Source organism: Mesocricetus auratus, unplaced genomic scaffold (assembly GCF_017639785.1).
Source record: "Mesocricetus auratus isolate SY011 unplaced genomic scaffold, BCM_Maur_2.0 Super-Scaffold_100676, whole genome shotgun sequence".
In the NCBI taxonomy this organism is placed as follows: domain Eukaryota; kingdom Metazoa; phylum Chordata; class Mammalia; order Rodentia; family Cricetidae; genus Mesocricetus; species Mesocricetus auratus.
In genome coordinates this window covers 121,722,848-121,738,353 of record NW_024429266.1, presented here as the reverse complement: position 1 = coordinate 121,738,353, position 15,506 = coordinate 121,722,848, and the positions used below count along the sequence as shown (strand labels likewise).

General features: G+C 38.8%; 1 protein-coding gene across 7 annotated transcripts in view; it reads right to left on the bottom strand.

Moving 5' to 3' along the window:
- Window positions 1-5,193: 5,193 nt before the first annotated feature.
- LOC101828289 (broad substrate specificity ATP-binding cassette transporter ABCG2) overlaps window positions 5,194-15,506 on the bottom strand; it is a 102,055-nt gene continuing 91,742 nt past the window's right edge. For all 7 annotated transcript variants that reach the window (XM_013117758.3, XM_021230613.2, XM_013117757.3 and 4 more), the window contains 7 exons: window positions 13,730-13,812; window positions 13,362-13,451; window positions 12,306-12,430; window positions 11,123-11,277; window positions 7,894-7,983; window positions 6,994-7,082; window positions 5,194-5,399 (listed from right to left, as the gene is read on the bottom strand). In XM_013117758.3, the coding sequence (XP_012973212.1) occupies window positions 5,252-5,399; window positions 6,994-7,082; window positions 7,894-7,983; window positions 11,123-11,277; window positions 12,306-12,430; window positions 13,362-13,451; window positions 13,730-13,812 (780 nt within the window). In that variant the 3' untranslated portion in view covers window positions 5,194-5,251. The remainder of the gene's footprint in view (window positions 5,400-6,993; window positions 7,083-7,893; window positions 7,984-11,122; window positions 11,278-12,305; window positions 12,431-13,361; window positions 13,452-13,729; window positions 13,813-15,506) is intronic.

Genomic DNA, 15,506 nt, shown 5'->3' with positions numbered 1-15,506 from the left:
ATAATAAAGTTATTATACCTGTACATTACTGAGGGTGGCCTCAAAGGCAAGGGAAGAGGTACATACTCCTCCTCATCAATGTTTCGGTCTCCCAAACACCCACTTTTCCTTCTCCTTCTCCTTTTTCCCTTCCCCAGTACACCATGGGGACTCCCACAGGAACACCCTCACTCGATAAACCCAGAATAGCAACTGGAATGTAAATGAGGAGCAACTAGCAATCATTTATTCCTGTGGTTTCTTTTAAGTAAAATTTACTTGTCCATCGTTACAGACTAGCTCTAAAAGCCAATAAAACGAAAATGAAACTACTAAAAATATATACAGTGAATTTCTCTAACATCTTGTTTTTTACTTTATTGAAAATAGACTCAAATTTTAAACTTAGATGTTTACATCATGGGTAACTTAAAACATTAAATAAAACTATACAATAGGCAACTATAGCATAGAAGTATAATAAGTTAGATTTGAATTCTGATTCCTTAAAAGAGTAACTTTGGAACTTGTACACTGCTGGGTCAGAGGCAAAGAAGGGAGTCACAATAGTGACAATTTTCAGTTTTTCTTGGTATTTATATTTTGTGTATAGGTAAATATTTCTTTCTAAAATTTCTACCTTACAAAAAGGTACCTTATATTCAGGAAATATATTCCAAACTGGAAAAATTGTTTGGCCTTGATACTCATGCAGTAACCAGGAAAATGAGATGTCATGATACTTGCCAAAATTACTGAAACATTCCTGGACGCTCAAAGACTAAAATACAGAACTACGTCTCCAGAGTGAATAGGATAACAATAGGACAGGATGCCAGGGATGAGTTAATAGTCTACCAACGTGATCAAAGATGCAGGGACTCTTCTCAAATGTATTTGCTTTTAAAAGGGTGAATTGTTAAGTGTGGATCTATTTAGAAAGGAGACCAAGGAAAGGTAAGATCTCAAATCAACAACTTATTGATTCCCCTCTCGAGCCTCTAGAAGAGCAAGACAGTCCCAAACCTAATGAATTGCAAGAAATAATAAATATTAGGAAAGAAATAAAAAAAAGAGACTAAAAGAATAATATACAAAATCAATCAAAGAGCTGACTTTTTGAAAAAGTAAAACTGACAAACCTTTTAGCCAATCTGAAAAAAAAATAATGAGGGAGAAGACCCAACTAAATACAACTGGGGCCAAAATCGGATATTATTACAATAGGCCCCAATGAAATCCAGAATATCATTAGAGAATACTTCGAAAACTTAAGGTATTAAAAAGCTGATTTCTAAAAGCATATGATACATTAAAAATAAAACCAAAAAGGAATAAAGAACTCAAACTCATTACTAGAAATTAGGTCAAAGCTAAATTCAGTCTCCACACAAAGAAAATTCTAGAACCAGATAGATTCACTGCTGAATTCTATTGAACATTCAAAGAACTGATACAAATCTTTCTGAATTTGTTCCACAAACTGTAAAGAGAAGGAACATTACTAAATCATTCTATGAAGTCAGTGTTGTCCTGCTGCCCAAAACAAGAAAAATACAACAACAACAGAAAATTACAGAACAACACAAAATTACAGAACAACATAGATACGAAAATAATCAACAAAGCACTTGAGGAACACATTTAGAAGATTATATATCATGACCAGTTGGGCTTCATCCCAAAGATACAAAGTTGGTTCAGCATACCTAAGTTCATAAATGTAATATACAATATAAGCAAACTTCAAGGACAGAAAGTACACTACTATACTGACTGATACTGAAATAGTATGTAGCAAGTTCAGCTTGCTAGCATGATAAAGAAGACATTAGGGACAGATTTATAACACCTCAAAATAATAAACACTATATTTAACAAACCTACTGCTAACATTGTACTAAGTGGAGATGAACTGAGATCATTTCCATAAAAATCAGGAAAGAGACAGGGATGCCCACTCTCCCCTTTTGTATTGAATATACTGCTCCAAGTTTTAGCTATCATCAATAAGATAAGAAAAAGACTATTCATAAAAAAGTAGGAAAGGAACACAAATTATCCTTATTTGCAGATGATTTCCTGTTATTCCTAAAAGATCCTATAGACTATACTAAAAAATTCTTAGATTTAAAGAACACGTATAATAAAGTTGCAAGATCAATACAAAAATCAATATAAAAAGGCTTATCCCTCATATATACTAAAAATGAACTCTCAGAGAAAAAAATTAGGTAAAATATGTCATTCATAGCAGTTCTAAGAAAGTATCCAGGAATAAACCTAACCAAAACAGGAATGATTTACAATGGCTACTTCAAGACATGAAAAAGGAAACCAACGCAAACAATAGATAATAGAAATATTTCCCATGCTTCTGGATTGGAAGAATTAGTAGTGTGAATATGGCTGTATTACCAAAAATAATCTATAGATTCAACTAACCCTGCACTAAGATTCTCAAACTTCTTGCATTTACTCCATCCCTGTTTATTAACACAGGATCTTAGCTCAGAGATTTACCGGTTTCTCCTCTTTCCCCATTTGCTCATCCTCAGCAAAAGTAAACTTTCCTGAAGGCCTGTGCCTCCACTGAGGCCAGAACAGTGGAAGGTGCCAGGTTCCATGTCTTGTGCAAATTAAACTTAGGTCTTTTCTTTGATTCACAGCCCTAAGCTATTGGTGTTGAAAGCTTCCCTTAGCAGTGCAGTTTATTGCTGTGTGTAAATCTTATCTGCCTTGCTGACCCTGAGAAGCTCAAGCCTCAGACTGCACTGCAAAAAGAATTACTGCTGCAAATGTGCATATATACAGGTACCCCCAAGAAATGGGGAGAAAAGGAGATGGAAGAGTAAAGAAACATGCAGAGGCGCAATCTCCTGAGCCAGTTCTTTCCCTCAGACCCCCTTAGATATTTTCCCCTCTCCAGCAGTGTTAACTGGGCCCTCTAAGGGATCCCCAAAAGGGGGATGGTACCCCATAAAGGATCCCTACATTGGATGTAAGACCCTACTGCTGAAGACACTGTGCACTTTGGAGACAGGACTTGAGGGTATTCAGCTGGAACAGACGTAGAAATCTTCTACTTAAGGACTATCTCTTATAGTGTCTCAAGGTATCCCAAGGCAGGGTTTAAGAGCTGTTTAATAGAAGGGAATTCACACTTGATATTATAATCCTAGCCAACTATCTGTTGCTGGTGAGGTCATGGAGCCTAGAGGAGAATCCACTACTGCCACATTATTAGATCAGAGTAATTCCCACCCCTCATGAAAGAACTATCATTTCTGCTGCAGATGGAGACTATTATATAAAGCCCTAACTGGCTGAAATACAGAGAATAACTGACTGTGGGCTACATATCCCTAACTGATACACTTACAACACAGTCCCAACATCTAATGATAAAAGGAACAATGTGAAAGAGAGGGCAGGCAGACTTAAGAGCCAGAGGACCATGATATCTGCTATGAGATCGTATCTTCTATATATGACGGGAAGTCAAACCCTTGAAATCTCAACAATATGATTGCCCAAACAAGACCTGCACCATGACACCACCAGTTGACACCATCACGGATAGGGGAAACCTTAAAAGGCTCCATTTCTACGTGAAGAACTGTAGGCAACTAATGGCTGATACACAATCAGCCTTCTGCATGATCCCCATAACAGACGGTCAACCCTAAACACATATGAACAACATCAAATGGACAGCAGGTTATATTTGTGTAACTTTTTAAAAGGTCATAAGGTTGTGAGGGAGGGGGCATGGGAGGACTTGGAGGAGGGGGAATGTGGGGTGGAAATGATATAAATATAGTACTCATCATGTATGGAATTCTAAAAAATAATAATGAAATGAATGCAAAAGAGTATTCAAGGGGATGGGGTTTGTGAATTTACATTTCCCCCCCCTTTTTTTGCTTAAAGTTACATCAAATCATTCTACTATAGTGTTATTTAACATGCAAATTATATTATATAATAAAGTATGTTTTTAAATGAAAATAATGCAAATGTAAAGAAGGGGAGTTCTGTATGCACGTGAACATGTGTGTACACAAGAACATAAAACTGAGCTCCAGGAATGCTCTGGTCACATGGAGACGTATACAAGTGTTGGTACAGAAACAAGCCACGGAGACAGGCGAGGCGTAGCTGGCAGGGAGGGCATGAGGAACAGGTGTGTTGACTGTGCCCCATTTCTAGAGCAATAACAGTGGCTGCAAGTATGTATCCAGCTTAAGTGGTCCTCTGAACTGTACCTTGTGTTACCTTGCTTTATAATTAAAAGGAAGTTAAAAAACACTCATATCAATTGGTAAATACTTGTGTGTTACTGGTAAACAAAGCTTATGGAAATGAGATGAACACGTACAGGAATGTATATAAATAAAAGACATAGTCTATGATTTCAAAGGCTAGAAATGACTGAGAGTTTGTAAGTTTCTAAGTGGTACACTTTTTATGGGGCAGCAGGGCAGATACAGGGCCTAGCATCTGTGTTTTGATAATGCTTCTCAGGAGACTCAAGATTATACCCCTGAGCTACACCAAAGAGGAGGGTAAGTGGCCCTTCAGGACTAGAATGTCCCAGAAATGACACAGAGCCATATCATAAGACCTCTGGCCTTCTACTACACTTACAGCTCAAACAAAACCCCCAATCAGTAAAGGTAATTATGCATTCTACCAGTAAGTTTATCAAATACAATGTTTTCTATGATCATTGACTTTCTTTCTAACCCTGGAGAAAAAAGGGTTTTTCTGACATAAATTTCAGACTTCTAATATAGCCCAAACATATTTATCAGTTATCAAATAGCAGACCATAAATTCACAGCTTATTAAAGGGCCACTGAACTATCTGATTGTCACTCTTACTGTTGTTTTAATATAGGGTCCAAACCAGCCTTGAATGACAACCCTGCTTCTGCGTACCAGGTCCCAGGGTTACCAGGGTGTGCCACCAGGCCTGGCTTCTGCATTTCACCTTTAAAGATGACGAACTGTACTAGATACATTAGTGACACATCAGCAGTACTTAGAATTCAACTCTCCCCTTTCAGATCAGTAAATCTGGCTGGGTTTTCTCCTCATGATCACTATTTGATGAGCTCAATATGCAATAATAATGTCCTTAGCTTTCAATGTTAATTATTTTATGTACATCAAAATATCTGTGAAGAAAAAAAACAGAACAACTGGATATGTCAATCAAAATGCCCACATTTAATAGGATTCAAGTAATAGTAGGGTAAAGGGGAACTTAAGAATACTTTTTAAGAAATAGCAATTTTACGTAGGCAATTGTAAGGAAGATAATAATCATACACGCCAGAGCCACATGATTCTGCCACAGTCCCCAAGGTGACAGCTCGATTCCCTGACTTTCCAAGTACTCATCACCAGTGCATCTGAAATTTAAATATACAGAAGCAATTAAGTTCTTTCCCAGTACCTGCCAAATATTAATCAGCATATTAAGAATTTCTTTGTTACAGAAATCCACTGGTTAGCCAAATCAACACTCTCCCATACAATTTACTAGATTCTATGCTAAGCAACTTGTATCTAATTAAGTTAATCCCTAAAACAATCCAAAAGAGTATAACTATTAGGTAGCTTAACAACCTTAGTCTAATTAACATGGTCTCACTATTAGCTAAGTTTCTTGCCTCCTCAGATTCCTTTATTTTAAATCTCTAATGCCGCTGTCTACAAAGTGCAGACACGCTTACCGAGTGCCTGTTCATTACCTACTCGTTACTAAGGTCAAGACCTCAGCTGTAGCTATGCCAGGTCCAGTCCTTCCCTTGTAGTTTGCTCACCCGCAAAGTAAAGGAAATAAGTCAGAAAGCTACATCTGGCAAGAGTGGAGCAACACCTTTCAGCCAGAGTCATGTCTGCCAGCCTTCGCACTGCAGACGCTCAGCTAGAGAGCCTCAGAGAGCAGGCAGGGCACAGCGGATTGGAGTAGAGCAGGCAGGGCACAGCGGATTGGAGTAGAGCAGGCAGGGCACAGCGGATTGGAGTAGAGCAGGCAGGGCACAGCGGGATGGAGGAGAGCAGGCAGGGCACAGAGGGATGGAGCGGCCCCAGCAATGGACCCTTCCTTCTGTGTCACCGCTTTTCCTGTCCACTCCCTCCTGACCCGCAGGCTGGCCGGGGCTTTGTGTTGGAAAGACACCACACCCAGATCAAACCCAAATGAAGCAGGCAGGCGAAGAACAGCACTCAAGGGAAGACCCCTCCTGGGAGAGTTGTCTGTCAGCAACCCCAAATAGAAAATCATCCTATCACTGGCAATTATTTTTTACAACTGAACATTCAGGAGAGATTTGGGAGACTAGCATTCTTTGCTTTCATTAATCTTTAGATAAAAAAAATCATATCATTAATAATTATCATGGAAGAATTAACACTTTAAAATAAGGCCATCTAATTTATTAGAACCTGAGTTCCATTTTAGTTCTTGAGTGCATCCTCTTATAGTGAGAGCTTCAATTCTGTTTAAAGGAGTATGCACGTACACACACACACACACACACACACACACACACACACACACAAGCACGCATGCACACAAACTGGCAGTCATGAGTCCCATGGTGTTCCCAAAGGCAGTGGGGCAGAAAGCGGCACCAGGGTCAGAATGGCCAGTGACTCCCTTCTTGCTATGATCTCACTGTCCTCATGCTTAATACTGTACTCCAGTCTGATAATAATCCATTCCAGTTCAGAGACCACATTTATAACACAGCCCATTTATAACCCAAAAGTTCTGAAAAGAATTCAAACCCAATCAAAAAATAACAAAGGTAACTTTTAAAACATCTCAATCATTTTTTCACATTAAATATGGCTTTGACTGTTATAGATTATAGGAGCTGTTTGACATGGTCACATGACCTAGTGTATAAGGGTTTCTTTTACAGACTCATTCCATCAGCTATTTTACAGCACAGCACAGGAAGACACAAACATATGTGACACTGAACACAAACTTACATTGCAAAGCTGTTACTACAGGTTTCGTTGGCAGTTGCATTAAGTCCTGGACAGAAGTCTTGTCCCAAGAATTCATTATACTGCAAAGCCTAGAATACATACAAAATCAGAGCAGTATCAATAGTATTAAATTCCAAAATGTTTCCATAAAATTATTCCAATCATATGCTCAAATTTAACCTTTATTGTTCTTTCTAAAAGCATGCCAAGCTGCATATGCACAATCTTCTTTCTTCTCTTTTATTAAACACCAAGCCAGGCAATCAAGAAACTTAGGGTTGGGATGTAACTTCCAATTAGTCAAGAGGGAAGACTCATGACTACCCCAGAGTACCCTCATTCCAATTTTATAATCAATAAATCTATAATCAAAAAGATATAATAATGCTCAATGAACACTGTTGATTTGCAGTAACATTCTTTTCTTATTTTCACAAAAAATAATAATTATGGAAATCAGAAACTTCATTTTACTGAATTAAGACACATTTTCTTTGTATTTGAATAGTTGCTAAAGCCAATATAGTTGCTGAGTATTATAGTCTATTTCTCTCTAGATTTCAGTTCCAACATAAATTATGTATTATAGTCCCTTATCCTCTCATATACTTCCTTACTGAACAGAAACAATATTTTTCATCAACTAGTCAACATTTCTCCTTTATGTGATTACTTCCCACTCTTCATGTCCCTCCAATAATGGGGTGACTATGGAAAACCCCAGATGACTCTTTGACCTTCCAATAACAAAGACTAATAGGAAATTATTACCCACTATTTCTGGAAGGATACTAGATGGGGCAGGTTCACACTTATGGCCAAGGGTATTACAAGGTTAGGCTACAGCCCACCATTCCTAGCTTGGGAATCCAGTCGCAATGACAAGCAAGGGCAACTTACTGTGTAGCCATATCGAGGAATACTGAAGTACTGAAGCCAGGACAGCCAAGGCTCAATGGTTTTGAGATTCACCAAAAGACCAGAAAAAATCTGTAAGATGCAAAACCTGGAAGTTAGAACCAGTCCAGTGATTTAGAGCTTTAGATAAGACCTCCTTTAAACCCTTGCAAGTAGATAAGCATGATGGTGCATGCCTGTAATCAAACCTAGGGAGGCTGAGACAGAGGGATCACAAGTTCAAAGCCAGCCCGGGATACCTGGCACGGCTACCTTAAAAACAAAAACAAGCAAAAAAACTTCCCCACAAACAACCTGTATCTGCTAAACTTCACTGCAAAGGCCAAGGCAGCATGAAAACTTTGTAGTTACTGTACCTCCTAACAGTCTTACTCATCATGTAAGTGCTTCTGTAGTGGCTATTTATGGCATTCAGAGGAGAATAATACACCTATAATGAGTATTATAGAGTTAACTTATTTGATGATTCCTAATGGTTTAGAATATGTCTTCAACCTTCTGTGTAACTGCAATGTAGGATCAAGAAACAGAATCATCCCTTGGTCTTCCATAGTTGTTAATTGGATGGTTCCAGGCCTCCAACACACAAACTAAATTCTGCAGATTCACATTTCTCTTATTTTTAAGATGACACAGCGCTTTGATATAACCTACACATGGCTTTTATGTTTCTGAAAAAGGATTTATTCGTTTTTATTTTATGTGACTGTTTTGTCCGTATGGAAGTGCACTGCATGCATGCCTGATAGTCACAGAAGCCAGAGAGGGATCTCTAGGACCTGAAACTGGCATTAGTGACAGATGTAAGCCACCATGTTAGTGCTGAGCATCAAACCTAGATCTTTAGAAAGAGCAGCCAGTGATCTTGACTGCTAAACCATCTCTCCAGCCCTGCCTTTATACTCAAAACAGACTCATCACAAATGTTCAAAGATTATCAGCAGAGTGACTAACATGCCTAATACAACACAAATGCTAAATAAACAGCTAGTATAATCTTTTATGAATAAAGGAATGAATGAATGAAACCATATCCCTATGTAGTTCTGGCTGCTCTACAATTTTCTATGTAGATGAAGTTGATCTCAAACTTGCAGTAGTCCTCTTGACTCTGCCTCCTAAATGTTAGGATTATAGATGCCAGCTGCCATTTCCGGATGATGTTGTTCTTTAAAGGACAATGACATGGGGGAAGGTGACCTGCATATCCAAGAAAAGTGTACTTTTTTTCCTCAGTTGCATCTTTTGATATGCACATGGGAGGCAGACTGTTCTGTGATTCTAACTATGCCACCCATGTACACACCTCCTAATCATCTTGGAAATCCAGAATACACTAGCATAATAAAAACAAAACCCTGCTATACATCCAGACGATGGCTTTAAGAACTATTTTAGGTTCAGAATGCAGGTATAAGATAATCTCCAATTTAGAACAGATAAGAGCATTTTGTGGGGATGTGCAGCAGAAAACACACCTAATACCTCCATATAAGCTTGCCTATGGGGCTAAGGATGGCTCAGTAGCCAAGGGAAATTACTGTTCTAGGAGAGGACTGAGTTTTCTCAGCACCCATATTAGGTGGCCACAACCACAACTATTCTAGCTCCAGAGTATCTGGCGCTGTCTTATGTAGTGACCTTTGAGATCACTACACTTGTGCATATACTCTATACAGATGCACATATGTACACATAATTTAAAAATCAAAATAAATGAAAAGACTGTCCCTAAAACAGAACCACAGTGGAGATGCCAGGAATTGACTGTTCAGTATTAAAAATAGGCACAATGAGGTTTTCATGGAATGTGTTCTGTCATACTAAGAGAGCTGGGATATGCAAGACAATGACAGTGCTGTTGGCTGTGTGCATATTTAGAACTGCGCTAACCAAGTACTGAGTATTTGATGTACCATCTCTGAGGGAATATAGAGTGATGATTGTCTTTAAAGTCCTATTTATAAACACTTAAAAAGCAGTAAGTCCAAACTGGAATTAAAACATATTTTTATACTTGTTTAAAGGCTTTTATTTATTTGATGAGAATATAAACAAGGATGAGCATTTTCTAAATAATACATACACTAGTAGTTTCAAAATTCAAAAATGCAAGAACTAAAGCTTAGCAAGACCTCAGCTAATGACATCTTACTGAAAGACAGCCTCCTGGAGTGAAGAGGGCTGTGTGGTCTATGTGTTAGCTATTCCCTTTTAGTGATGCAGGAGAAAAAACATGGGAGCTGATCCTCTTGATCACTTCATTGCAAAACTGAGATATATATGAGACTGGGAGTGAGTAAACATTGAACAAACAAGGTGAAGTAAGTAGGCACCTACTAAAGGTAGGTATACCTTAAAAGTGTCTCGCTTTTTCTTTTTAAAGGCATGGTCTCAGGGAGCCCAGGCTGCCCTCAAACTTACTATGTAGCTAGAGATGATTTCAATTTCCTGATCCCTCTGTCTCTAAGATATCCCAAGGGCTGAGATCGTGAACATACACTACCGTGCTTTATTTTTTACTATTTTTAAAACACTTAATATTCAAATTATAAGAGGAACCCAAGATAGACTGCTTCGTACACTGTTAGCCTTTTCACAAGCTCCACTTTCTTTCTCCTTTGTGGGAATTCAACCAAACCATTTCTGGTTACTAAATAGTAGACACCATGAAAGATATGCTGTCATTTTTCAAGGAGTCAATGACAATTCCTGTTTTCGATGTTCTATTTATCAAGGTTTTCTAACATCATTGAGAAGTTTTTCCCATTTCTGGAACTCTTTCCACCCCCTTCTATGATACCAGAGTTTACTGAATAACAATAAACTCACAGGGTACGGTGGTTTCAATGCCAGCAATTTTGAGACAGGGTCTCACTGTATAGCTCAGGCTTGGCTTGAATGCATAGCCATACTCCGGAGTGTCAAGATTACAGGCATAACCACCACACCTGGATAAAATTCATCTTTTAAAAGCTCATTAGTGAGGAAATGCTAGCAAAGTCACAAGATTAAGTAGCAATACATGGGACTTGATAGAGGTTAGGAGGAAGGCCATTACTTTCCCTAATAGCCATTTTATTTGAGCATTCTGAACTTGTCACAGTCCCAGTGGAAAGAACCCATAAGCAGACTTCTGCAACAGATGGATGGATATGCAGAGGAAATAAGGCAAGGCGTGTGTGCTCGGAGAAGCATTGTCTATACTCACCATCATAAATACAAAAGAGATTGTCATGAGAAGTGTTGCCACGGATACCACACTTTGGCCTGCAGCTATGGCCAGTGCCATGGAACTGGCTGTATAAGCCACCATCATAAGGCTGAACATCATGATGAAAAAAGCCCCTGGCTCCTTTTTCAATCCTTAGAAAGAAAAGAAGCAATCAGTGCAGCTGCCTCATGTGCATTCAAATAACACTATAGAAATCACTACCAGAATTAATGAGAAAAGGTCACCCATTATCCAATGACTCTGGGCCACCAATTTCACTGTTTTGTTCTGTGTCACGGCATCAAGTAGCACAGTTTCCTTTTCCATGCTTATTTTAAGAGCACTCTTTCAGATCACATGACTTTCTTTACAGGTATCAAGAGTACTTCTGAGCTCCTTAGATGGACACCTACAGGAAACACCCTGGCCCCATACTACTGCCGTCTCCCACCACAGCAAGCTCACCAGCAGGAAACAGTCATTTACCCAGACTTCCCCACATCTCTGTGTTTGCTGTAACTGCATTAGTGAAGAAACTTGGTTCAAAATTACATGACCTCAGGGTGGTTTAATATACAAAAGGTGGGGGAGGGGGGTTCCTTCTATCATCTATGTCTCCCTAGACATAAAAAATGGGACTAAGTTATTGAAGTACTCTATAAACTATGACATGTATATATGTACACATATATATGATTATGTATATGCCATACAATCTGATGATTTTGAAACAGTGGCAAGAAAATGGGTTAGGAACCTAAGGCTGCTATATTCTTTATGATAAGCCTCATTTATAAAATGGAAGTTTTAATCTCTATCAGTGGGTCTCATACTACAGTGCTTTGTAAAAATGGAATTACCAGTACGTATGCATGTGCACGTGTATCAGTGAAAAATATGGAAATTTTGATGCAGGGACCCTAAGTTGAAGTCTGAGCATAATATAAAAATAAATCTGTCTATATCTATCAGTGATTTTTTTTAGTAAATAAACAACCTCCCAAAATCAACATGGTTTGTTTTCTTATTAGAGAACATGCATCAGAATATGTGTAGTTATTAAATTTTTATGTCTTTTTTATATAGACACATAGAAAAAGGTAAATAAAAATATACACAGAGGAACTAGCTTCACTTCACATCTAAGACTAAAGGCACTTTTGTTTGGCCTGTTACTTACCCAACATGAAGTATAATATACAAGTGAATATAACACTTGGTAAAAGCCTCATGGGCAGTAAATCAGACATCAGCTTTCCAAAGAAGTAAGAAGATACTCTGTAATATCCACTGATATATTCATGTCTATAAAACAGAGCACAGATCCCACATTAGTCTAGAAGGCACGGAACAGAAGACGGGCCACCAGCTGCACTACTTGAGTTCTTTCTCATAAGGCAGCCATCCCACATGCTCCAGGCTGACTCCCAACGCCCTTTGCCATCTCAGGTGTCCCCCTTCCTGGGCTATCAGCTTCAGGAAGCTCGTACGCTGTGACCATCTCTCAACACAGCACTTCCTCTGGCTGTTATGAACGCTGGCATCACAGCAAAACTTCCTTCAACAGCCATACCTTCCAACCTTCCAGCCCTTCCAGCTACCAAATCTAATCCCTCTGTTCCTGACATCTTTCTCCAGTTATTCCAAACTCTTCCTCCAGTGTCTTTGTTCTTTTGCTCTCGGTTGATTCATTTTGCTGGTAAATAAAGGTGGGCAAATCTCTCCAACCTTTGAAAACCAAAGCCAGCCAGCTGCCTACAGTGAAGTTGGCCTCTGGCTCTTTCCGTGCCTCTACCCGCCAAGGCTTGTACTTGCTCTTCCTCTGTCGCCTTGATTTTACCACTCTAGCTCATGAACCATCTAATTGTTCTGAAACTGTTCAAACGTCCTTTGCTGGAGTTAGCAGCTGATGATACTTTTTCTCTCTGCACTAGGATTTCCTAACCTGAACCCAAACTTGAAAATCTCCTTTCTCTGCTTAGCAGGCACCGTGAACTCTTAATTTTCCACTCTTCCCAGGACTGCCTTTTCTTAATGCTGCAATCCTATGCATTTTCAAAAATCCATATTGTATAACATAAATATATGCATGCAATTTATATTTGCCAACTGAACAAATAAAAAGATACTGACACTATCAGGATGATATTTTGACCCAGTTTTGGATGTGACCAGTTTGACACACAGCTAGAATAGTGACCTACTCACATGAATGACACACAGCTAGACTACTCACATGAAGAGTTTCTTCTCCACTACAAAGAGCTCAACAGCTGACACACTGGTGAAACACTGGTTGGTGGTCAGGAAAAACAGCACCCCAGCTCTGCCGGGACAGAATGGGAACAGAAGTAACACAGTCAGCTTTGTGTACTTAGGTTAGTAGTCTACAAATGACATGCCACTAACAGCTTTCTTTCTTTCTTTCTTTCTTTCCCTTTCTTTCTTTCTTTCTTTCTTTTTCTTTTTTTTTTAAAGTAAAACTGTTCTGGTTAACATAGAGAGGGGTCCCAGGGAGATGGTTCAACAGGTATAGGTGAAAAACTTAATCCATGCTAATTTCTATCCTACAGAATGAGGGGAAAAAAATCCAAATTTACCTACCTATTCTGGATTCCAGAGCGATCATTTTTCAGGTCAAAGTAAATGGCACCAATAACCAGTGACAGTATGATTGTGACAATTATCTTTTTGAAAAATAAAAATGAGAAGAATTTCCATGAGAGGTTAAAATGCTTGCATATTATTTATTACTTTAAAATATATATACAAAGTTCAGTCTCATAAACACTTGGTTATGGAATGGTTCCTGGGAAAGTACAGGATAGAATATATTAGATTGCTTTCTAGAGCAAACAGAAAATCAAGTGTCAGGGAACTGATGAGTCAACAGAATAACCCCTAAGACTCCTTCCAGCACTCCACCAGTCAGTGAAGTGCGAGGTTGGACACTGGAACCATGAATGGTACCTTCAATAACCTGAAGAGGTTGTTTCGAGAACAAACCAAAGTCCATGTGTCTCTAAGAGTTTTGAGCTGAAATGAATTAAACATTTTTGCCAATGAACAAAGTTTCATGCAAGAGGTTTAAGTGAAACAGGGTGCCTTTTCTTTTAATGTTAAAGATAAAAAAAAGATAAAATTCAATGCACACCTTCAAATTCTGACAATGGAATTTTGCATGCTAAAGAAATAGGGGTGAGCTGAGCCCACCTCTGCAGCCTCTGGAGAGCCTGTGCCTGCATGGGAATGGACAGCATCACTGACAAATACCAAAACAACCTCTGGAGAGTCTGTGCCTGCATGGGAATGTACAGCATCACTGACAAACACCAAAACAACCTCTGGAGAGCCTGTGCCTGCATGGGAATGTACAGCATCACTGACAAACACCAAAACAACCTCTGGAGAGCCTGTGCCTGCATGGGAATGTACAGCATCACTGACAAACAAAAAACTAGAAACAAAACAAAAACCCCTTCTTCTTGTGGGACATGCATGGCTTTCATTATCTGTCTCCGCTCTCCCCATTTCTCCATCAATGCATTTCTGTCAACACAACACAACACAACACAACACACCTGAGTTGCTCCCTCTGCATCCTCACACACTGACCTACCTTCACCTAAACAATCTGTGCACACTGTTCCCAAGGAGAATGCACCAGCATCACTTTGGAAAAAAGTTATTTTAAGAATGCTTCCAGCAGCAAGGGGTTAAAGGTTATATAATGATATTATTTATTTGGAGGATTCTATTTATTAGTATATTATTCACAGGTAATTTTTCAAATGTAAGAACTGTTCATTTAAAGAAAATGAAATATTCATTTATATATCTTAGAATTTCAAAGCTCAAAAAGTTCTTAATACTTTAAAAGTATCAAAAAGTAAGTACAGCATGAACAGAACTAAAACTGGTTATAAGTATACATTTAATATTCTACATAGTTGCATCGATGAAGAACATCTATATCTATGAAAAAGTCAACTGTTTGGTTCAAAACATGAAGTGTGTGTGTGTGTGTGTGTGCGCGCGCACGTGCGCGTGTGTGCTCACATGCGTGCATGCACACGCATGTGAACATGAGAGTATGTGCCCAAGGAGGCCAGAGGTGTCAGCTCCTATTGGAGCTAGAGCTATGAACATTAGTCCTCTGCAAGAGAAGTATGTGCTCGTAACCGATGAGCTATCTCTCCAGCCTAACATAAAGTACTTTGTGAAAACCATTTTTGGCAAGACACAAGGCGAAGTAGAAAAACAGAATTGTGGCCTGTGAAGACTTGGAAATACCATATTCAGGAGAGAATTACAAATCTCTTTGCTATTAAGACAGAAATTTAGGATGGGGAAAGCCTATTACCCTGACATATTTTTTCTA